A 24528-nucleotide genomic window follows, 5' to 3' on the forward strand; every position below is an offset into this window, starting at 1 on the left:
GGGTTTATGCTGAGAATATTTTTTAAGTACATTATGTCACATCTGCTTTAATCATTAAGGCTGTAAAGTAGTTTATAGAAAATAATATACACTGTAAAGTACCAAACATTCCGTATGTGCATATGTGATAAATTAGATACAAACTGATCAAATTACTAATTAGAATATGCTGGAAACAGACATCAATCACCACCTGTGCAGAGAAAGACATTAGCATTTTGGGTACTGACCCTCTCCAGAGCTGAAAATTGAAATATAACAGAATACTGTTTTTTTATTTTATTCCTACATTTTGAAGTGGCTGCACAGTACAATCCTCACTGATTAGATGCAAATGATGCATTTTACTGTATGTTCCGATGTACTGTACGTGACAAATAAAGCTATTCTCAAAAATACACATTATACTGAAAACAAAAGGTGACAACTGATTACATTTTGAATACTGATCGAAAAGAGAGTTGCAGATATACCATTAATATACCAGTTTAAAATGTAGCCTACATAATTGAGACAAGTCCAGCATTAATAAAACTTCCTTCAACTTCCAGTTCTTTTCACTTATGCCAGAATTTGATGATAACCAAACACCATACTGTACACACTCCAAAAAGGTCAGTTCAACAAAAAACATCTTAAATTAAAGGAAACACCTACCTCACTATCCTGTTAAATCCACCAACCTGATTCAGTACACCAGCAAACTTACAAGAGAAGGCAAGCACACATTGAATTGATCCACACTTCATTCCCGAACACTTTAAAGTCTTGACCAAATTCTGGGCAAAAGGTAGATTTCAAAGCCGAGGCAGACACATAAGCCCTTGACATTAAGTGAGCCATATTAAGCTCAAAGCGGAACACATTAGTGGCTGCAGTTCTATTTAACTTAAAGAATGTAGTTGTTGGAGGTCAATCACCTCAGCCACAGGGCATCACTATGAGAATACTTCAGCAGAGTGACTTAAATCCAACCCATTTAAACTGCTTCAATGGCTTTTCCCCGAAGGTAGAAAGAAGAACACTGATAAGTAAGTGTGTTCAGTTCTAGACTCCTTCCATTATGACAAAGCTCTCCCACTTGCAGAAAAACATTAGTATAACTTTGGGGATAATATGCAAATGAACAACGCATGACACAGCACCAGAAACCCAGGTTTTACCATGACCTCTCGTGCGGTACGTGTGGATGTATGGTGCTTTCCTCATTCCATGAACAAATAATTAAAATTTCAGATCCTTCAATATTTTAGACCATAAGACATAGGAGCAGAATTAGGCCATTCAGCCCATCTAGTCTGCTCCACCATTCCATCATGACTGATCCCAGATCCCACTCAACCCCATACACCTGCCTTCTCGCCATATCCTTGACCTATCAGGAATTGATCAACTTCCACCTTAAATATAGGTACAGCTATGACAAGAGTCTGTTACAGAGCATTCCACAGATTCACTACTCTCTGGCTAAAAATATTCCTCCTTACCTTTGTTCTAAAGGGTCACCACTTAATTTTGAGGCTGTGCCCTCTCGTTCTGGATACCCCCACCATAGGAAACATCCTCTCCACATCCACCCTATCTGGTCCTTTCTTCAGTAGATTTCAATGAGATACCCCTGCATTCTTCTAAATTCCAGTGAGTACAGGCCCAAAGCTGCCAAACACTCCTCATATGTTAATAACTTCACTCCTGGAATCATCCTCGTGAATGTCCTCTGGACTCGCCAATGACAACACATCCTTTCTGAGATATGGGGCCCAAAACCATTAACAATACTCCAAGTGTGGTCTGACTAGTGTCTCATAAAGGCTCAGCATTATCTCCTTGCTTTTATATTCTATTCCCCTTGAAATAAATACCAATATTACATTTGCCTTCTTAACCACAGACTCAACCTGTAAATTAACCTTCTGGGAGTCTTGCATGAGGACTCCCAAGTCCCTCTGCAACTCTGATGTTCGAACCTTCTCCCCATTTAGATAAAAGTCTGCAGTATTGTTCCTTTTACCATAATGCATTATCATACATTTCCCAACACTACATTCCATCTGCCACTTTCTTTTTGCACATTCTTCCAATTTGTCGAAGGCCTGCTGCAATCGCACTACTTCTTTGGCACTACCTTCCCCTCCACCTATCTTCATATCATCTGCAAGCTTTGCTACAAAGCCATCAATTCCATTATCTAAATCACTGACAAACAATCTGAAAAGTAGCAGCTCCAATACTGACCCCTGAGGAATACCACTAGTCACTGGCAGCCAACCAGAAAAGGCCCTTTTATTCCCACCTGCCTGCCAACCATTCCGCTATCCATGCCAGTATCTTTCCTGTAACCCCATAGAATTTTATCTTATTAAGCAACCTCATGTGTGGCATCTTATCAAATGTCTTCTGAAAACCTAAGTAAATGACATCCACTGCCTTTCCTTTGTCCACCCGGCTTGTTACTTCCTGAAAGAACTCCAACAGATTTGTCAGGCAAGATTTCCCTTTACTGAAACCATACTGACTTTGACTTATTTTATCATTAGTCTCCAAGTACCTCAAAATCTCATCCTTAATAATAGACTCCAACACTATCCCAACCACTGAGGTTAGACTAACTGGCTTATAATTTCCTTTCATTTGCATTCCTCCCTTCTTAAATAGTGCAGTGACATTTGCAATCTTCCAGTCCTCCAAGTCCATGCCAAAATCAAGTGATTCTTGAAAGATTACGACCAATGCATCCATTATCTCTTCAGCAACCTCTCTCAACACTCTGAGATGTAATCGAGCTGATCCAAGTGACTAATCCACCCCAAGACCTTTGAGTTTGCCTTGCAATTTTTCCTCTGTAGTAGCAATGGACTCACTCCTGCTCCCTGACACTCACGGACCACTGGCACACTGGAAGACTGATGCAAAGTACCCATTAAGATCATCTGCCATTTCTTTGTCCCCCATTACTACCTCACAGCATCATTTTCCAGTGGTCCAATATCAACTCTCACCTCCCTTTTACTCTTTATATAATTGAAAGAACCTTTAGTATCCAACTTTATATTACTGGCTAGTCTGCCCTCAAATTTCATCTTTTCCCTTTTTATAGCTTTTTAAATGCCTTTTGTTAGATTTTAAAAGCTTCCCAATCATCCAACTTCCCACTCACTTTAGCTACCTTATATGGCCTTTCCTTGGCTTTTATGCAGCCCTTAACGTCCTTGGTCAGTCACGGTTGCCTACTCCTGCTATTTGAGAACTTGTTCCTATGTAGGACATATCTATCCTGCACCTTGTGAACTATTCCCAGAAACTTCAGCCATCTCTGCTCTGCCGTCATCCCTGCCAGTATCCTCCTCCAATCCACCTGGGCAAGCTCTTCTCTCATGCCTCTTTAATTCCTTTTATTCCACTGTGATACTAATACATGAGAGTCATGCTTCTCCCTCTCAAACTACAGTATGAATTCAATCAGATTATGATCACTGCCTCCTAAGGGTTCATTTAGCTCTCTAATAAGATCTGGGTTATTTCAAAGCACCCAATCTAAGATAGCCTTTCCCTGAGTGGCCTCAAGTACAAGCTGCTCTTAAATTCCATCTTGTAAGTATTCAACAAATTCCCTCTCTTATGATCCAACACCACCCTGATTTTCCCAATCCCTCTGCATATTAAAGTCCTCCATTACAATTGTGTCATTACCCTAATTACATGCCTTTTCCAGCTCCCTTTGCAATCTCAACCCCACATCTTGGCTACTATTTGGAGGCCTACATATGATTCACGTACATGTTTTTTTACCCTTGCAATTTCTTAACTCCACCCACAAAGATTCAACATTCTCTGACCCTGTTACCTCTTTCTAAAGATAATTCCATCTCTTACCAACAGAGCCACACCACTGCCTATGCCTTCCTGCCTGTCCTTTCAATACAAAGTATATCCTTTGATGTTAAGCCCCCAACTACGACCTTCCCTCAGCTACAACTCAGGGATGCTCACAACATCATACCGACCAATCGCCAATTGCGCCATGAGTTCTTGGACCTTATTCTGAATGCTACGTGCATTTAAGTACAGCACTTTCAGTCCTGCATTCTTTGCCCTTTTGAATTTTGCCTCTGTGGTACAAATTAACTCTGTTCTGTCTGCATTTGTAGCCAATTATTGGCTTGACCTTCCTTACATTCATGTTACACCCATCATCTACTTGTAAACCTGTTGGCTCATCCTCAGCTCCATTATATGGCTCCCATCCCCATCTTAAAATTAAAGATCTTCTAACATTATTCTACTTATACTTTTTGCAAAATTGTTATTCTTCTTCAGCTGTCCCTCAGAATCATGGATGAATTACTTTGACTGCAGGTCTCTGGGTTTTGAGGAATTTGATGAGGCCAATGTGGAAATACAGAGCCATCAACAGATATAACTAGCAAAGCAAGGTAGTGTTTAGCCTACATGGTGGTGCACTCCAAATGCTGTTCCCACAATGCACAGACTCAGGGAGGTTAGTCTGGGAAGAGGACAATTTTGGTTAATAAGGTTTAAGGAATTTTCAGAAACACCATCAGTGGTATTTTTGAAGTGACTTCTGTACAAAGTCCAGAAGGTTGGGATCACTGCTGCCCAGGAGATGACAGGGCTCATGATGGGTCACATGTCTTCATCTTCAAATAGCCTTTTCCTCCACTGGCAATGTCAAAATTCTTCAGACTTCACTGAAAGGTGGCTCCAAAGATATAACAAGTGGCCTACTATGTTCAGAGTCTCATCATAAACCTTAATTGCTGGAAGCTATACTGTATTACGCTTTTAATTGGCACTTAATTGGAAACTGCAGTTATCAGCAATGCCCGAATCTTCACATGCAAGTGTCAGCCTGCACTTGTAACATTTGGAAACTATTGACAATATATATATATATAGAATATTATTTAAGCAAACATATGCTCAAATGCTCTGTAAATCTAGTCTCAGATGTAAAAGCATCATCCGACTTACCAACTACAAGTTGGTTATTCAATAAATCTTAGCTAATTTTGGTATCACCATCACTGTATCAAAAATAAGTTTGAAAGTTGACAAAATACTCTAACACTAGAGCCCAGAACCACAAAGTAATTGGTTGTATATTTAAGTGCCTCTGTTCATCTTGTTTTGTGCTGTCCATTGTAAAACAGTAATGTAAATAATGCACTGAAAGCCTATTAACTACTCTTTTAGTTTAGAAGTCTTTATAGCTACCAGAGGAAATAAGATGTCAATGAAATTGTCAATGCTCAATTAGGATAATTAGCATTTTGCAGGCTAATTACATCAAGGCAGGATGTGAGGTTTCAAGAACATAGATGATGCTGAATTGGGATGTCTGCATTTATTGCTGCAAATACCCTACCTCCCTGGGCAATAACTACTAATTTTAAATGCGTCTCACACTGGTCACATCTACTAGCAAATTATTTGTAAAGGTGCTTACTGAAGTGAAGAAAGCCATATTATGGCTATATTGTACTAAGCACAGCTGCCATTTCCTGTGTGGAATGCCATGCTCTAAATCACTTTTACTGAGCATAGCATCACCATAGTGGAGTTCCTAAAATCATTCATTACCTCTTTATTTAATGGCTTCAGATAACTGCTGATGCTTCATGTAGCTTCAGGTATTGACAGTCTTTAGATTTCAGGATTTGTTAATCTCTTATACAAAAATCTTGCAGAGCTTTAGCTTTTTAAAGAACTTCGGCCCAACATATTGATGTAATTATAAAGAAGGTACAATAGCAGCTATATTTCATTAGGAGTTTGAGGAGAAATGGTAGGTCACAAAAGACTCTTGCAAATTTCTACTGATGAACTACAAAAACCATTCTAACTAGTTGCATCACCATCTGGTACGGAGGGACCACCTGCACAGGATTGGAAAAAGCTGCAGAAAGTTCCATCATGAATACTCGCCTTCCCAGCATCAAGAACACTCTCAAAAGGCGATGCCTTAAAAAGGTAACTCTATCATTAAGGACCCTTAACACTTAGAACTTGCCCTCTTCTCACTGCTACCATCAAGGAGGTGGTACAGAAGCCTGAAGAACACGCTCAACATTTTAGGAATGGATTCTTCCCCCCCCCCCCCCCCGCCAGATTTTTGAATGGGAAATAAACCTATATACACCACCTCACTTTTTTTCTGCCTTTTCGCTCTCTTTTCACGTTACTTATTTCTGTGTGTGTGTGTCTCTTATTGTAATTTATTGTTTTATTATGTGTTGCAATATACTGCTGCCACAAAAACAAATGTTAACATGTCAGTGATACTAAACTTGATTCTGATTTATTTGATAAATGCTTCCTCAGCACAAAACAAAAGGTTTTGTAAAGCTACATGGTTGGTAGGTTAATGGGATACTGTGAATTATTACAATGCACTAAGGTGGCATGACAATTTGGAGGAAAATGACAATCAAGTGACAGAATAATTTTGAAAGAAATAAGTGGAACTGTAGGGAATAAGAGCCAGAGGACTTGATGTTACAAGTGTTCTTACGGGACAAATTACTTCATATCCGAATGTGAGGCTTTGTTACATGCACAGAAAAAGTCTGAAGAAAGAAGGTTGAAGCAACTAGAAAAATTACTGGTTCTGCAATTTTCAAGCAGTTTTGTTCCAATTATACATTAGCATAACAGTAGCTAATGACTGAAAACAGTTTTATAGTTTAAACAGTCATCAAATTTTGCATTTCACCAACTGTAAGAACTGCTGCCAAGCTATATGACCACATACAACAGTAACCCCAAAGTTAGTTTAGATAACCATAAAATTCCCAAGTCTTATTTCATAACCATCAGTAACAATACCCTTGCACATTTTCCCTCTCCTTCTATAGAACAGTACAGCACAGGAATGAGCACTTCTGCTCACCATATAAATGCCAACATGCCAATCTAAATTAATTCTATCTACCTGCAAATGGTCCATATTCTTATAATCCTTGTTTATTCATGTCTGTCTGAATGCCACTTGAAGTTTGCTACAGTATCTGCTTTACCCCCCTCACTAGCAGAGGTAAATCTTCAAACATTCCTCCTCTCACTTTAAATTTATCCCTTTTAGTATTGGACATTTCCATCCTCAGATAAAGATTTTGACTCTATGATTTTATATACTTCTATCAGGTCACCCTTCAGAATCAGCATCAAGTTTATTATCACCGGCTTCCGACTTGAAATTTGTAAACTTAGCAGAAGCAGTTCAATGCAATACATAATAATCTAGCAGAGAAAAATAAATAAATAAAAACAAGTAAATTACAAATATTGAATAGATTAAAGACATGCAAAAACAGAAATACTGTATATTAAAAAAAAGTGAGGTAGTGTCCAAAGATTCAATGTCCATTTAGGAATTGGATGGCAGAGGGGAAGAAGCTGTTCCTGAATTGCTGAGTGGGTGCCTTCAGGCTTCTGTACCTCCTACCTGATGGTAACAGTGAGAAAAGGGCATGCCTTGGGTGCTGGAGGTCCTTAATAATGGACACTGCCTTTCTGAGACTCCGCTCCCTGAAGATGTCTTGGGTACTTTGTAGGCTAGTGCCCAAGATGGAGCTGACTAGATTTACAACCTGCTGCAGCTTCTTTCGGTCCTGTGCAATAGCCCCTCCAGACCAGACAGTGATACAGCCTGTCAGAATGCTCTCCATGGTACAACTAAAGAAGTTTTTGAGTTTATTTGTTGATATGCCAAACCTCTTCAAACTCCTAATAAAGTATAGCCGCTGTCTTGCCTTCTTTACAGCTACATCAATACATTGGGACCAGGTTAGGTCCTCAGATCTTAACACCCAGGAAATTGAAGCTGCTCACTCTCTCCATTTCTGATCCCTCTACGAGGATTGGTACGTGTTCTGACATGAGAAAAAACAACTCAAGTTTGTCCAAAATCTCTTTACAGCCAATACAGTCAGATCCAGGCAACATCCTGGTGAACTACTTTGGAACCCTCTTCAAAGTTTCCACATCATTGCTATAATACAATATCAAGAACAGCACACAATATTCCAAATGTGACCTAAACAAAGTTTAATAGTACTGTACCGTGACATGCCAACATTTATATTCCCGACCAATGCAGGCAAGAATGCCATTTGCCATCTTTACCACCCTATCCACTTGCGATGCCACTTTCAGGCAGCTACAGATTAGCACCCCAAAATCCCTCTGAATATCAAAGCTCCATTTATTGTGTACAGACAACCACAAATTACAGAGGGGTTGCTTTTCTAGCAAAATATTCCTATCACAGTACCCTTTTTTTCCATTAAATCCAATACCATAAATACAGATGTACACTTTCCTACAAAAAGTTGTTTTCTCAACAGGAGGAGATGACTTAGGAGATTGTCTTGTTAGTTTCCAAAGCAAACCTCTTAAGTAGCTAGCAGCTATATTTCAAAACACAAGTAACTACAGATGTAATGATGTGGAGCAAACTCAAGGCTGGAGGTAAGAGATAAGGAAAGAGGGAAACAAGTGCAGATGGAGGCAAGGGGTGATGGGGGGGGGGGAGGACATTGAGGGGTTGGAGGCAACTGGCAGCCTCATGTCTCTTAATCTCTTTTCACCAGTTTGAAAATAAAGGCATATATTGGTAAGAAAGTTGCATGACAACTCAAAACAATAACAGTAAATAATATGGGGGGGAAGAGCAAAATTAAGCCATTGTGCTAATAAAACCACGATTTTATCTGTCATGTGTCAAGTGTGATTTGTTAAAAAATGGATTAAATGTTTCTTTTCTCCTTACTTTTTCACCACAAATTCTGCAAGAGCAAATTATATTTTGTATCTCCAATGCTTGAAATGTGATTTGTGAATCCCCAATAGGAAATTTCTGCAACCCAAACAACTATATGTGGGCCGAGCGTATTTTGTTTTTTAACTTGGCCTCTGAAAATGCAACATCTCATACTTCTCTGCACCAAACTTTATCTACTGCTTTCCACCCAAATGTCCACCTCATCTAATACATGCTACATCCTTTGACAACCTTCCTTGTCATCATCTACACCAATTTTGATGTCATCTACCAACTTACTAACCAGTCGACCTACTTTTCCATCCAAATATGGACTAAGAACAGCTTATTTGCAGGTCCCAATTTTTACCTTAACAGAGATCCATTGAAGAAACACAAAATTAAATTTGAGAACATTTTGATTTCTTTGGTTTAGCAACATAACCTGAATTTATTCCTCTGTTCCGCAAAAAATTACATTTTTTTTAATTACATAGCTAATATAGCAGCAAAATTTGACAGAGCCAAATTCAGAAATAACAATGACAAATGACTTGTTGATTTTGCTGACAAGAATACTGGGAAATTTTTGAACAATGGAATGGGCCCTTTTACAAAATACCAGAGCTGCAAAGTTAACATCTCATCTGAAAACTCTCAGTTTTTTTTTATACAAAGTACCTTGTTATTTTAAATATTGCAAAACAAATCTGAATGCTGAAATCCTGGTTTAAAACTTGATCCTTGCCTTAGCATACAAAGGCCCTAAATTTATGATTGCATCCATTGATGTTGCGCAGCACATTAGAAAAAAATTTGAAAATACATGAGGCGGGAGGAGAAGATGGCAGCGCACGCAGCTCTCCGGTGAAATGATATCGTTTCTGTTAAATAAGGGCCGTGGACAATTCTGATTTGATGAAGACAGACGTGAGAAGCAGAGGAACATCCGGAGAAATTTCTGAAATGCCTGGTTAGCTGCTGTTGTTACTGTACGATCGAGAATCTCCGGAGGGTAGGGCCCAAAATCCCCGGCTTTGTCTGCTGCTGGCGACCGAGGCTGAGGTCGAAGTGTTTGGATAGAGATGGCACTCGGTGTCAGAGGGCTGATCAGAGCTCGAAGTTTTCGGACGACTCAGAGTCGGACTGTGGTCGGGCATGGCAGGGAGAGTTTTCTTCCTTCTCCTGTCTGCGTGAGAAACTGAACTTTTTTACTGTGCCATGGACTGTTCTTCATCAAGTTATGGTATTGTTGCACTGTTGTAACTATATGTTATAATTACGTGGTTTTGTTAGTTTTTCAGTCATGGTCTGTCCTGTGTTTTTGTGATATCACACCGGAGGAATATTGTATCATTTCTTAATGCATGCATTACTAAATGACAATAAAAGAGGACTACATGTCCTCATAATCCAAATCTAAATCTAAATAAAAAACAAACATTACTCTAACCATTTCTCCAAAACTGAACCAAACCTTTAACATAATTTGTTGCATGACTTTAAAATACATGGGAAATAGAAACAGCAAAACTTAAGAAAATTTAAACATTAAGGTAATTACTGCAATTCAGAAACCGGGAACAGTTGCCACAAGAAAATGAATCTCAGAGTTGTACATGGCAATATACATGTACCTTGACCTCAAATGAAAGTATATCTACATCTATTAAACAAACCTCACATTATTTCTGAGCTGAAACCACAATAACTTTATGGTGAATTCATGTAGGGGCACAAAAAGACAATTATATTGGAAAAAATATCTGGCACATAAATCTTCTTGTACCAGCCATATTGTCTACATTATAATTAAATTTACCTCAGCTAATTAATATCCTCCAGGAAAGCTTTGTTCCTTATAAACCCATGAAGAGTAATAAGCCACATGGTAGAATAATCAGATCTCCCTATTATTTTTAACCCCCTATCCTTAAAGTACCCTGTTGCAATATAGCATTCCAGGAAACAACAGCACACATTTCTTTTTCCAGCAACATACAGCAGAGGATGGAGCAATCACTAGCAAGTCTTAACAGCTGAGTAACCAAACAGCAAATGCATGAAGCCATTATGAGGGGATGGTTGCAGGGGGAATTGTGACAATTAACTCTGAAGAAGCCATGAGAGAGTAATTACACCAATTCCAAAGAATAAAATACAAGACCTGCTTCCAAAAACCCTCCTGAGTGCCATCCTCCTAATTAATTGTTCATATGCTACCACCCGCATACTTTGGGCAGTTTTACTTTTGCAGTTTGCATTTTAATTAACATCAATGTATTGGCATCCTATTTACAGGCATAATTAATGCTGAACAATCAGGAATAGCAATATTTTTTAAAACTGATGACAGATGAAAAGTTGTTCAGGGAGACTGTGTATCCTTACATATGAATCACTGAAAATTAACATGGAAGGCAAATGGTACTGTGGCCTTTTATTGCACGCAGGTCTGAGTCCAAGAGCAAAAGTGTCAAACTACAATTATCATCAGTCCTGGGGACAGCACATTTGGAGTACTGTCAAGTCTTTCTCCGCAAGGATGAACAAATACAAGTACGGTTTAGTAGATTGATTCCTGGGATGGTGAGTACATAGTATCAGATTAAGTAAAATGGGCCTATATAATCTGGCATGTCTCAAAGAATGGAAAATTATCTTGTTGAAACATTTCTTTTCCAGAGCATGACAAAAGAAATGTAAGATATTGCTTCCTTTGGCTGAGAAGTCCAGACCAGCCATTGAGGCCACATGCAAAGACTTCTTCATTTAGAATCTTTGGAATTCTTTCCCCCTTGATAGCCATGGAGGTTCATATCAACATATTTAAGAAAGAACACTAGTATTTTGCATATTATTGAATCAAGCGATATATGGTTAGTACTCAGAAATGTTACTGAAGGACCAGTCTTGATCTCTTTGAATGGCACAACAGGCACAAAGGGATGAGTGACATAGCTCTGCATTTAACTTTTGTTTGTGTTTGTTTGTTTATTTATTTATTGAGATACAGCATGGAATTGGCCCTTCGAGCCACTCTGCCCAGCAATCCCCTGATTTAATCTTAGCTTAAACATGCAGCAATTAACAATGACCAATTAGCCTACCAACTGGCATGCCTTTAGACTGTGGGAAGAAACGTGATCACCTGAAGTAACTCCATGTGGTCACGAGGAGAACAGACAAACTCCTTACAGGCAGCAGCTGGAATTGAACCCACATCTCCTGTATTGTAAAGCGTTGTGCAAAGTACTACACTACTGTGCTGCCGCTTTTAAATTCCTAGGAAAAACATGCACAAGGTACTGTAGAGAAATAGTATCAAGTCATACAGAGTGGTAGTGATGATTGACAATGGACAATGCAGCAAGCTACAAAAAAATGTTAAACCATAAGATATAGAAGCAGAATTAGGCCATTTGGCCCATCAAGTTTGCTGCACCATTTCATCATGGCTGATCCATTTCTCTCCCAGCTCCAATTTTCCGCCTTCTCCCCTAACACTTCATGCCTTGACTTATCAAAAATCTACCAACCTCTGCCTTAAATATACCCAATGACATGGCCTCTTCAACTACCTGTGGCAACAAATTCCACAGATTCATTACTCTCTGGCTAAAGAAATTCCTTATCTCTGATCTAAATGGCCATCCCTCTATTCTCAGCCTGTGCTCTCTGGTCCTAGACTACCCCACCATTGGAAACATCCAGCATTTCTAGCATCTGCAGATTTTCTCTTGTTTGTGATTGGAAACATCCTCTCCACATCCACTCTATAGGTTTCAATGAGATCCCCCCCTCATTTTTCTGAATTCCAGTGAGTACATGCCCAGAGCCATCAAATGCTCCTCATATGATAAGCCTTTCAATCCTGGAATCATTTTCATGAACCTCCTTTGAACCTCTTCCAATGTCTGCACATCTTTTCTTAGATAAGGGGGCCAAATCTGATCATAATACTCCAAGTGAGGTTCACCAGTGCCTTAAAAAGCCTCAACATTATATTCTTGCTTATATATTCTAGCACTCTTAAAATGAATGCTAATATCATATTTGCCTTCCTTACCACAGACTCCTCAGGCAAATTAACCTTTAGAAAATCATGCACGAAGACTCTAAAGTCCCTCTGCACCTCAGATTTTTGAATTTTCTTTCCATTCAGAAAATAGTCTATGCTTTTATTTCTTCTACCAAGGTGCATGGCCATACACTTTCTGACACTGTATTCCATCTGCCACTTCTTTGCCCATTCTCCTACTCTGTCTAGGTCAATTTTCAATAGTTTTCACATTTAAATTAGTGCCCTAGAAACCACATAATCCCATACAATGCAATTTTCAACAGTCACTGTCCAAATACTTATAAAAAAGGTAACAGCTATGGAGAAATTACAAATAAAATATTAGTCATTATGGCACAGAAGGAAGTCATACCACAAGACTTAGGCCAAATGGCTTCTTTTGCACTTTGATGATTCAAGGATTGCTGCAATGATCACAGGTGTACAAAGGTGAATAAACTCCAATGATCTGGTTAATTGATGTGTCATTGTTTGTGTACATCTCCATATTGTGTCTGTGCACAGACACTCCACTAACAAAATTTATGCCTTTGAATTTAATGTGCTCCCAGTCTGTTAAACGTTGTTTACATATATTGTCATATCATTATTTCAAGATTCAATATTAACTTTACAAATAAACAGTGGTCTACAAACACAAATCAGAATCTGAAATAAAAATCTTTTTTTTAAGATTCTAATTTAAAAGATTTCAGATGAAACAAACACTTTGATGGTTAATCTCTGACAGTATTGCAGCACAGAAGCTTTGACTATTTCAAGGGAAAGTGAGGTCTGGAGAACACCATTTTAAAAAATGATTCAAACTTATTTCCACATCAAAGCAAATTAGCAATTGAAAATATTTTCAATAGCTGCATGCCTTCAATTTTAGAGATGCTTCTGGCAACCAAATGTTCAGAATTACGTTTTATTCTCTGAGAATTCTAATCTCCTATGGTAATCCACTTGCCTGATTTTTGGAACCATCATTCTGTGTTGCACCATCAGTGTGTGGCAGATTGACGCCATCATAGTGAAAACATCTTCACTTACAGATTCCTTCCAAACCAGGTTAAGCAAGGAATTTGTTTGCTGTTTAGTATCCAGCTTCTTGAGACACTCCGCAGTAATTACGCTCACTGAAATTCTACCATTACCCTTTAAAAAGAACCAAATATGAGTACGTTCAATCCAGATACAAATATGCAAAAGGAACATAATCTGATTCTGAAACAAATTGTACAACATAGAACTGTACAGCACCAGGAAAGACCCTTTGGCCCACAATGTTGCATCAAACCAATTAAATTAATCAACTACCCAATTAAAATAAACCTTCCTGCCTACACAATCTCCATATCCTTTTACTTCCTGCACATCTATGTGTACACTTGAACACTTCTATTATATTCGCCACCACCACTACCCCAGACAGTGCATTTCAGGCATCCACCCCCCTATAAAAAATTTCTCCAAACATCTGCTTTGAATGCACCTACTCTCATCTTAAATGCGTGTTCTCCCCTATTAGACATTTGCTATTCACCAGTCCTCTGGGACCTCACCAACGGCTAGAGAGGACAGAAAACACTGATTAAGCTCATTGTTTTCCTCTCTCAATAACGGGGTACATTTCTTTAGGCCCTGCTCTTTAAGATACCCAACACTGCCTCCTTCTTAATCTTCAAATGAGCATACTCCAACATTGATCTTCCTATCCTTCACACCCTGTCCTTAGCAAATATTGATACAAAGTACTCATTTCAGACCTCACCCACATCCTCCACCGCCAAACACACATTCCTTCTTTTATCCTTCAGTGATCTTACCTGCTCCCTAGTTATCCTCTTCCTCCACGAAAAGAAATGTAGGGATTCTCTTTAATCCTACTTGCCAAGGACTTATCAAGTTATGATTTCTTAATTGTCCTAAATGAACTGAATGTTTGGAAAATATCTAATATTGCTCCAATGAAAAATAACTGAATTTATAAATCAAAATGTTACATTCCTGTTTCCTATGGCAGGAGTGTTTAATACCAGAGGACACGGCCTCAGAACAGAGGAGCATCCTTTTAGAACAGAGATGAGAAGAAATTTCTTTAATAGAGAATGGTGAATCTCTGGAATCCTTTGCCACATGTAGCTACGGAGTCCAAGTCTTTATGTATATTTAAGGCAGATAGATTCTTGATTGGTTAGGGAGGAGGAGGAGAATGAGCTGAGAGAAAAATTGGATCAGCCATGATAAAATGGCAGAGCAACAGCTTGGGCCAAATGACCTAATTCTGCTCCTATACCTCATGATCTTATGTTCATAGGTACCTCTGATCTATAACAACAGACTTTCCCTAAAATTTAAAGCATTAAAAATCTATTCCATACACACCATTGAAAATGATAAAAGAAACACATCAGTATTTTTTTTAAATTCCACCAGCCCAGCATCATTCCCCAAACTGCATCACTTATCCCCTCGCACCACTCCCCCACATACCCCTTCCCAATTCAGGAGTATGATTTGCACCATACTACCTATAAAATTCTCCTGAATGCAACTTACAAACTTTGCATTCTCGATAAATTTTATTTTAACTGTATGCCAGTTGAAAGAATTAAAGTCTCCTATATACTGCCTTAGCACTTTAGCAATGGTTAAAAAAGGTAGCCTACAAATCGCCCTCTCCCCGTTTTACTTTTGAAGTCTTTAGTGTCCCCATCAGCGATTGCTCCTTACTCGTTTTGCAAATTCAACCCTTAAAATATATCCTTTCCCATAACTATGATAGTTTCTTTAATGTATATTTCTACCCCTTTTTTAAAAAAATCACTTCTGCACACAGCAATCTCCAGCGTCAGTTCACTTATCTTATTCACTCGACTCACTGCATTTAGATATAAACCATTAAGCAGAGTCAGAATTCTGTGGCTACTTTCTTCTGTCTTTGAAACTGTCACTAATTTCCGTTTCTCAGTTTCGATATAATTATCAGATTCCATCCCCCTTCCAAGCAACCTGATTGTTCTTAAAATAATTTACTGAGTCTACTTTAAACCTAAATATTTAGTAATAGTTAGGCAGCATAACTCAGATAGCTCAGAACCAATGACGTGGATGGCCATCCATTGGTTCAACATATTCTTTGGTTTATTTTTAATGTTAGGTTGAGCCCATTTGAAGGCCTGCTTCTGCTGCATAAGCATATATCATTTGGAAACGGAAGGGTACACGTGTGTGCAATGGCTTATCATTTTGTATTAAACCCTGCAGAAAGTAAAACTACAAATTCAGATTCTAATGTATGTTGTTCAGCCTTCGAATAAGCATCACCTCCACAACATTATCAAGATTACAGAAACCAAGAACAACCTGCAAAATTGTAGCCAATCATGATACAATTGCCCAATTGAAAATATTCAAGCTAAGGACTAGTGGTCGAAGACCATAAGACATAGAAGCAGATTTAGACCATTCAGCCCATCGAGTACGCTCTGCCATTTCATCATGGCTTATCCCAGATCCCATTCAACCCCATACACCTGCCCTCTCACCATATCCCTTGATACCCCGACCAATCAGGAATCTATCAACTCCCGCTTTAAATATACCCCGGACTTGGCCTCCACCGCAGTCTGTGGCAGAGCATTTCACAGATTCACCACTCTTTGGCTAAAAAAAATTTCTCCTTACTTCTGTTCTAAAAGGTCACCTTTGAGGCTGTGCTCTCTAGTTCTGGATACCCCACCAGAGGAAACATCCTCTCCACATCCACCCTATCTAATCCTTTCAACTGGGTATGGAGGGCTTTAGCCTGGTGCAGGTCAGTGGGACTAGGCAGATTAATAGTTCAGCATGAACTGGATGGACTGAAGAGCTTGTTTCTGTGCTCCATAATTCCATGACTATCTACTTGAAGTTTAACCAAGGCCTAATTAAAAATCTTGTTAGTTTTACACATTTTGCTCTGGTACATGATTAGATACTTTCAGAATGGTACCATGTGTTTAGCAGAATTTGATTATCAATTCACTGATAAGTCAATATTATTTTTAATTAAATCACTTACTTCCAATAAATTTGACCAAAGAAATTTCTTGAAAGCTTGTATCATTCACTGCTTTTACACACAAAACATAAGCAGTCCATAATTTTATCAAGATCTATGGAAACTTAATGAGCTTTGGAAATCAGTTTCAATAAAATTTACACATTTAAAAGCTATTTTAACGGCAACTGGAAACTAAAGCAATCACATATTTTTCTTACTTTGTTGGTAACCATCTTGCGCTCCTCCTCCTCTTCATTTTCTGAGTCACTACCAATTTCTCTGCCATTTGACTCAGTCAATGAAACGGGTAACTGTGGTAAAATAATCTGAAGCATCTTTAGGTACACAAGCATGCCTTTCTCAGACAGAAATGCTAATCGAAAAAACACAAAATATATTTATCAATTAATTGTTCAAAAGACATCAATCTATCTTCTTTAAATAAATCCAAAGAAGAATTAATACCTTTATTTTTCCAAAGTAAAAAAATTGGATCACTCAAAGGAGGAAATATTTATTTAATGTTTTACAGAAATTTGGCTTTGGTGCTAATTTTAATAATTGGATTAAAGTGATATATAAAGCCCCTATTGCTACTGTTGTCACTAACAATTGTAGGTCTTTTTTTTTCAGCTTTCATGGGGGACAAGGCAAGGCTGTCCATTAAGTCCTTTGTTGTTTAATTTAATATTAGAACCCCTTGCTATTGCTCTTCGTGAGGCTAAAAATATCCATGGGATTTTTATGAATGAGACCATGCATAAGATCTCTCTTTACGCTGATGATTTATTGGTTTATATATCTAATCCTGACGAATCTATTCCTGCCTTGCTAAAATTATTTAATGAATTTGGAGATTTTTCAGGATATAAAATAAATTTTAGTAGAAGTGAATTGTTTCCTTTAAATTATTCTGTCTCTATATATGATAATACTCCTTTTAAAGTCACAGATTCTTTTAGATATTTAGATATTTTAATTACTAAAAAATATAAGGATCTTAAAACACAAAATATATGGTTATGTTCCTTTCGCTCATACAGCATTAAAGAACACTTAACAATACAGAATACCACAAGTAACAAAATGTTAAAACAGCAAAATTATATTTAATATCTGAGGAATGTGCAAATAAAAGAATGAAAATACATAAAAGTAAATTTACTATAAAAACATTTGATCTATAAAAGAAAAACTGTATTCACAAAGAATACTAAGACAAAAACTGTTGGCAAGTTATTACCTTCAAATTCTACAAGATGCATGCTCTACGTACAAAAAAAAATACTGAAGGGAGTCAAGAAACATACCTATCTGTGATTCACCAACAGCAAGAACAAAGTAAAGGAGCCAAGGTGCCATATCCTTGGTATAAGTAAGTCCTACTGAAGAGGTTGTTTTCGGTATTAATAGTGCAGTTAGGAAAGGTACATAAGGAAAGGAAGTCCCCACAGCAGACAGTGCTGGAACAAGGAAGTTGAAGATCTGGTCTGTGAACGGTGCAGTGAAAAATTCTTTTGCCAATATAGCAAAGACTTGATGCCTGTGTGGACATAATTTATAAATAACAGCAAAATTTGGTAGTTAATATATTAGGCAAACAAACTGCAAATATTGTGAAGTACTAAAGTGCACAGAATCTTTCATTGTTGTATTTAAAGGGATGGGGACAATAAACATGTTTCACTCCCCTAGCTACATATTTGATAAAGATAGAAATTGTACTTTAGTTGAAAAAGTTGATGATCTAAATCAAATACAATCTCCCTATTCCCAACACATACTGGGAAAACTTTGTCAGGCATTCCACTCTTGAAACTACCATTAACATCTGTTCCAAGAGTTCATGCAAGAATATCAGCCAAAGAGTAAATCAGTTCAACTTTTTGTTAAAAAGACCCTTCCACTATTTGGTTTTCAACTCAATGGAGGGAAGGCGTAATGCACGCTTTCAAAGGGCTGCCAACATTGCATATTTCTATTTAAAAGCAATAACATGCTCACCTTTAGGATCTAAAATTTGAGAATCAAGCTTAAAAGAAATTAAATGCCTAACAAAAGACAGAAATTAAAATTGTTTAAGTGAAGAGCTGACACACATTGGTCCAACTGGACTTCTCCCAGTTCCTATAGCAAGGAAGTACATACAAAAGATACCAGCTTTGTAGCACACATGTACACACTTACACTATTAGGCCCAGCACACACAAAATGTCTGCAAGAAAATTAATCTCAAGGCAGTGTACACACACTTTGAAAATATATTTACTTTGAACTTTGAACTATGCTCAGAGTTTCTCCCACTTCTCTACACACCCTTAGCTAAATCTTCTCAACTTTGATCCTTTCCGTAGCTAAAATCTTTTCTCTTCCTGCATTTCACAAGTCCCTAAAATTCCCCCACCTTCTTCACTCTACCTCAATCTTTCTCCTTGCCACTTGGCCCCCTCCTTTCTTCCCCAAATCAGCCATCTTTTCCTTTCTTCTCCAGCTCATTGCTGTCTACACCCATGTTTTCTCTCTGCTTCCCCCTCCCGCTTCTACATGTTTCCTCTCCAGCCCCAGAAAACCCTACCACCATGTGAAACTACAAACTCGCTCTTCTGGTTGGACAATGTTTACTAGTTTTAACTATCTGAGATGGCTGGTGTGTATTTAATATTTCAGTAATATCTGAGTAATATTGTAAATATATTGTTTGATTAAGCATACTTATTCGTTTAAATAATTAAATACAGGTAATATGTAAAATTATGTGAATGGCCTATGTCATCACGCTACATCATACAATGGCATCAAGCTAAAGTAAAAACAAAACTAAAACATTTCTTGCTCCATATTTTGTTTAATTTTCAATTAGTTTTATGTTTTGGAGTTACAAAACATAACAGCTGGCTTTCAGGCTGTGGAGAAATTTTCTTTAGGCTGCAATTGACTCACTACACTTCTTCCTGCACCAGCAATGTGTGCAAAATATTTTGCCCTTTTCCTCACCACTTTTACCAAAGTGGGCTGCTGACTGATTTTCTAGAGATGGGAACATTAGAATTTCCTAGCAAAATTCAGAAACTGGGGTCTGAACTTGGGACCTTCTGCTTGGTAGACATGGAATGCTTCTATCTACCAAGTTATGACAAGCTTGGTTTTACCATAAAATCAGGACGAACCAAAAGGGTCAGACCAGTTACGCTCACAGATGTTGATTTTGCAGATGACATAGTCCTGCTCTCTGACCAGACAGAGGAAGCACAGGAGCTACTGACAAAAGTGAAAATTGAGTGCAATAAAGTTGGACTTCACCTAAATGCTAAAAAGACAGAGTACATGGCGTTTAACTGCGACGAAGGTACTCTCAAGACCACAAAGAATGATACCATTAAGAAAGTCTTTGACTTCAAGTACCTCGGGTCAAGAATGATGAGTTCAGAGAAGGACATAAAGATATGGAAGGCACTGGCGTGGAGGGCTATGAACGAAAGTCGAACCTGACCAGAGGGCTTAAAAAGAGGATCTTCGTAGCAGTCCATTCTCACGTACGGATGCGAGACGTGAACACTCACCAAGACTATGCAAAAGTCTCTAGATGGTTGCTATACACGAATGCTCCGGATGGCTCTTGACGCGAGTTGGCAACAGCACATGACAAACATTGAGCTCTTTGACGACCTACTGATGCTCACCACTAAAATCGATGTGAGAAGACTGCAACTAGCGGGACACTGTCTATGCCACCCCAAGCTACCTGCCAGCCTAGTCATCATATGGGAGCCCAAGCCTGGGAGAATGAACCCTGGGTGCCCTCCCAAGACTATGGTCAACACGCTCCTAGAAAACAACAGTGTGGCTAATGTAGATGAACTGAACACACTGATGAGGGAGAGGGAGAAGTGGAGAGTCCGTCATTGTGCCCAACGCCAACCCCCTAGGTCTGAGTTGACATAGTAGTAGTAGTAGTAGTACCAAGTTATGAAAATTTGAGAATGTAAATACAAATAACTCTTAACAAATTAAACACTTGCGTGTAACCCAGCATTAAAGTTATCGTATACTGAAAAGCATTAAGCTAAAAATCATTAGAAATCAATTATAAAAAGAACTTTGAGTATAACTCCTGTAGGAAAATAGCTAATATGCATTCAACAGAAACACTGATACACTACACTGCAATATCAACAAGACACATTGTCATCAACACTTCCAAAATACTATAAAAATATTTAAATAAGAAATCTTTCTCAGCATCATCAAGTGTTTAAGCACTATGTGATATTTTCCTCTCACCTTGAACCTTCTGGGCATGAAGCATATTGAAAGTGCAGAGGCTTCAAGAAATTCTCCAACAGTGTCATTGCAAGTGGAACATGTGAAACCCGTGAAACATCAGAATACTCTAAACTTGAAGGAAGCCTATGATTAATTAACATGTAAAGTGATTTATAGTAACCTGCAAAAGAAAACACAAGGTAGCATATCAGGGGAAAACAAACACTGTTGAAGTACACAAAATATTAATATGTAGTGAACGTTTTGTATCCTATAACCCTACAACCAAACATACACCAGTTACACTGTGAACTACTTCTAAGTGCAGACACAAACAACAGCCAGGCTTATTCCATTTAGCACAATAGCAAATTAAATCAAATTGATAATTTTATATATTGTTAATAATAAATTCAGGCTCAATTTTAAATTACTCCACTGAAGAAATTTCAGTCATGATTTTTTCAAGCATGATGCACTTAATTCTCGATATTTTGGGCCAAGACAAAATAATATTTCACGCCCAAATATAATAAATACAGTGAATGATTGATACAGCACCAACATTGTGTCATATGCATTGAAACAGTGGGTCAAGCCTACTATAAACCTCAACAAATTTAGACCTTGCAGTCCCGATGAAAAGTCATCAATCAGAAATAATGTTTTATGCTCTCGACAGACACTGCCTGATCAATTGAAAGATTCCAGCATTTTTTTCATTTCAGATTTCCGGCATGCATTATATATATCCATACCCCAAAATGTTTGGGCAAAATAGAGAACAAACTGGAGCTGATCATATGTTGAATTCAATATCAAATCCAAAGTGCCCAGACAAAAAAAATGAGATACTATTCTTAAGGTTGGAATGGGCCTTGTTGGGTGAGAACAGGAGGTTAAAGACTACAAGGTCTGAGTGGGAGTAGGATGAAATTTTAAAGGTACAGGCCACTTGAAACTCAGGATCACACCTACAGACTGAGCAGAGGTATTCATTCAATCTGGATTTGATTTCTCCAAAACAAACTATCTGATTTCTCCACTGTGAGTGCGCAACTCAAACTAGGCTGGAAGAAGTGGAAATGATAAGTGACTAGTTGCCATCAGGAAGAATACAGCCACCAACCATGAGCAAAGACAATTTATTAATTCAAACTATCTAACATAAATTTAAATGATTAAAGCAACATTTTTCCCAGATGTACACAAATCATAAGAATTAAAATTTAAAAGCAGTAGTTATTAAAATATTTATTTTTATCTCAAGATGAAGAAATAAAGCTCAAAATCCAATAAATAAAAATCCTCTAGGAGAGCATTGACCTTGATTAGAAATTACTAACCTTTCTGAACCATGTAGTGCAAAATTTGTTCAACTATTGATGTTACGCTATTAACATCCCGTACAATGGGCAGATATGTTTTTTCTGAGGAAAAGATCTCCAACATCCGCAAAGGCACAGTAACATTCAAAGTTTCATTATTACAGCTCTTCAGTAATCTATGAAGGCACAAAAGTACATTACTTGGAAAGCTTAATGAGATAAATATGCTTTCAAATTATATGCCATTTTCACTATACAAAGAAACGATTTAGCCCAAGCATCTCCTCTGATCTCATGACATTCCATTTTTCAGACATGTGGCTCCCTCGCTAGCTATCTTTGTCAGTAATACCCAAACACAATTCCTTAACATCACAAGTTATATCCTATTAATAAGCTTATGATTATTTCTATTATCTTTGGCAATTCAAAAATTTCTTAGTCAGATTGCCATCAATTACCATGAGTTTTAACTTTAGCCAACAATTGCTTATGACAGACTTAAAGGTTTTCCGGTTCTTATAACATTCATAAGCTTTCTCCTGTCCATTAAGTCAGATGCCACAAGCATAAACTACATTTTACAAGACAATGTTGAATACTCACTAATCAAATGAAACATTGTAAAAATATTCATTCAGTTCTATCTGCATTCACAGACTTTAATTTCCTAGTAGCTTCCTGATTTTCATCTCATTTCTTAAACAGTGCAGTGGCCTGTAATTTTCCAATGAAATGGAACAATTCCTTAATCAATGGAGAATTGGGAGCTGAGAGTTAAGGTGCCATCAATAATCCCACCAGTTTCATTTAAAAATCCTGATATCAAGTGAAGTTAGTCCTAGGGTTTTGTCACAAAAGTATCATGACTTTCTTCATAGCAGTTAATGATAATGAAAAATATTTACCATTGAAGTTTAAGCTTTAGAAGGTCAAAAACATTTTTGAAACTATGATGCAAATTGTTAACTTGATACAAGTTTATTCCGATATAGATTTGATTGCTTATTGAGATATAGATCCTCTGATAACAACAATCCTTCACTCAATGGCTATCCTTCAAGTAGAAGCCTAGGCATTACATAAAAACAAGCAATTTTACATTCAAATTGAAAGAAGTTTAATTGGTGAAGTTCAATCTGAAACTAATGCTTCCCATCTAACTTACAGAAATTATGTATATGGGGCAGATGGCTGGATACAGAAATACTGATGAACCAAATAAGGAAATAAAACATTAATATTTGTAAAGAAATGCTACTGGCACAGTTAAAGAAACCTAAAAATTAAATGCTAAGGACCAAGATCTAGATCCCCAAGGTTTGAAAAAATAAAGATGGTGGATATATGTGTCCTCATAGACCCTGTAAGGTCCTCACAGACCACTTGGTAGCAAATAGAATCCCTCTATTTAAAAATGGAGAGAGAGAAAATAGGAACCGCACATCTGTTAGCATGACAGCAACAGATGGAAAATGCTGGAATCTACAATCAAGGATGAGATATCAAGATACTCAGGAAATATGATGGAGCAGTGTCAACACAGATTTATGAAAAGAAAGTCATGTTTGATATATTTATTGAGTTCTTGAGAGAAGTAGATGGAGTAAATCAGTAAATTGGGTCTACTTGGATTTTCATAAGAGTCTCACAGAGAAGTATTAACTGTGTTTCTTTCTACAGATGTTCCCTGATCTACTGAGCATCTACAGCACATTTTTCAAATTTCCAGCATCTGCAGCTTTTGGCTTCTCCATCAGGTAAGCCCTGACCTTTCAGTGCGTACTTCATCTGCTCATCCTTCCACTCCTTTTGTTTATATGCAAGTTTTGTATTTAGACTTTGATGTTTAGTTTCTATTTTAGAACCATTGCCGCTTTTTGTATTATACTCAAGTTTATGACTATGCTATTGTAACGCGCTGTAATGTTCACTGCTGAAGTAATGGTTTCTCTGTAGCGGCCATATTTGGGTTATGGCTGGAGATAACCGGACTTTTGATACATGTTAGCCAATCAGGATTTTGTTGCCCTGTCTTGTG

At 37.7% G+C, this 24528-nt stretch overlaps 1 protein-coding gene across 3 annotated transcripts in view; it reads right to left on the bottom strand.

Annotated features, from left to right (window-relative positions):
• ube3c (ubiquitin protein ligase E3C) overlaps positions 1–24528 on the bottom strand; it is a 152958-nt gene that overhangs the window by 106209 nt on the left and 22221 nt on the right. For all 3 annotated transcript variants that reach the window (XM_072254039.1, XM_072254038.1, XM_072254040.1), the window contains exons 7-11: positions 22506–22663; positions 21178–21340; positions 18207–18439; positions 17115–17269; positions 13819–14006 (exon numbers count right to left, since the gene is read on the bottom strand). In XM_072254039.1, the coding sequence (XP_072110140.1) occupies positions 13819–14006; positions 17115–17269; positions 18207–18439; positions 21178–21340; positions 22506–22663 (897 nt within the window). The remainder of the gene's footprint in view (positions 1–13818; positions 14007–17114; positions 17270–18206; positions 18440–21177; positions 21341–22505; positions 22664–24528) is intronic.

Source organism: Mobula birostris, chromosome 3 (assembly GCF_030028105.1).
Source record: "Mobula birostris isolate sMobBir1 chromosome 3, sMobBir1.hap1, whole genome shotgun sequence".
Lineage (NCBI taxonomy): Eukaryota > Metazoa > Chordata > Chondrichthyes > Myliobatiformes > Myliobatidae > Mobula > Mobula birostris.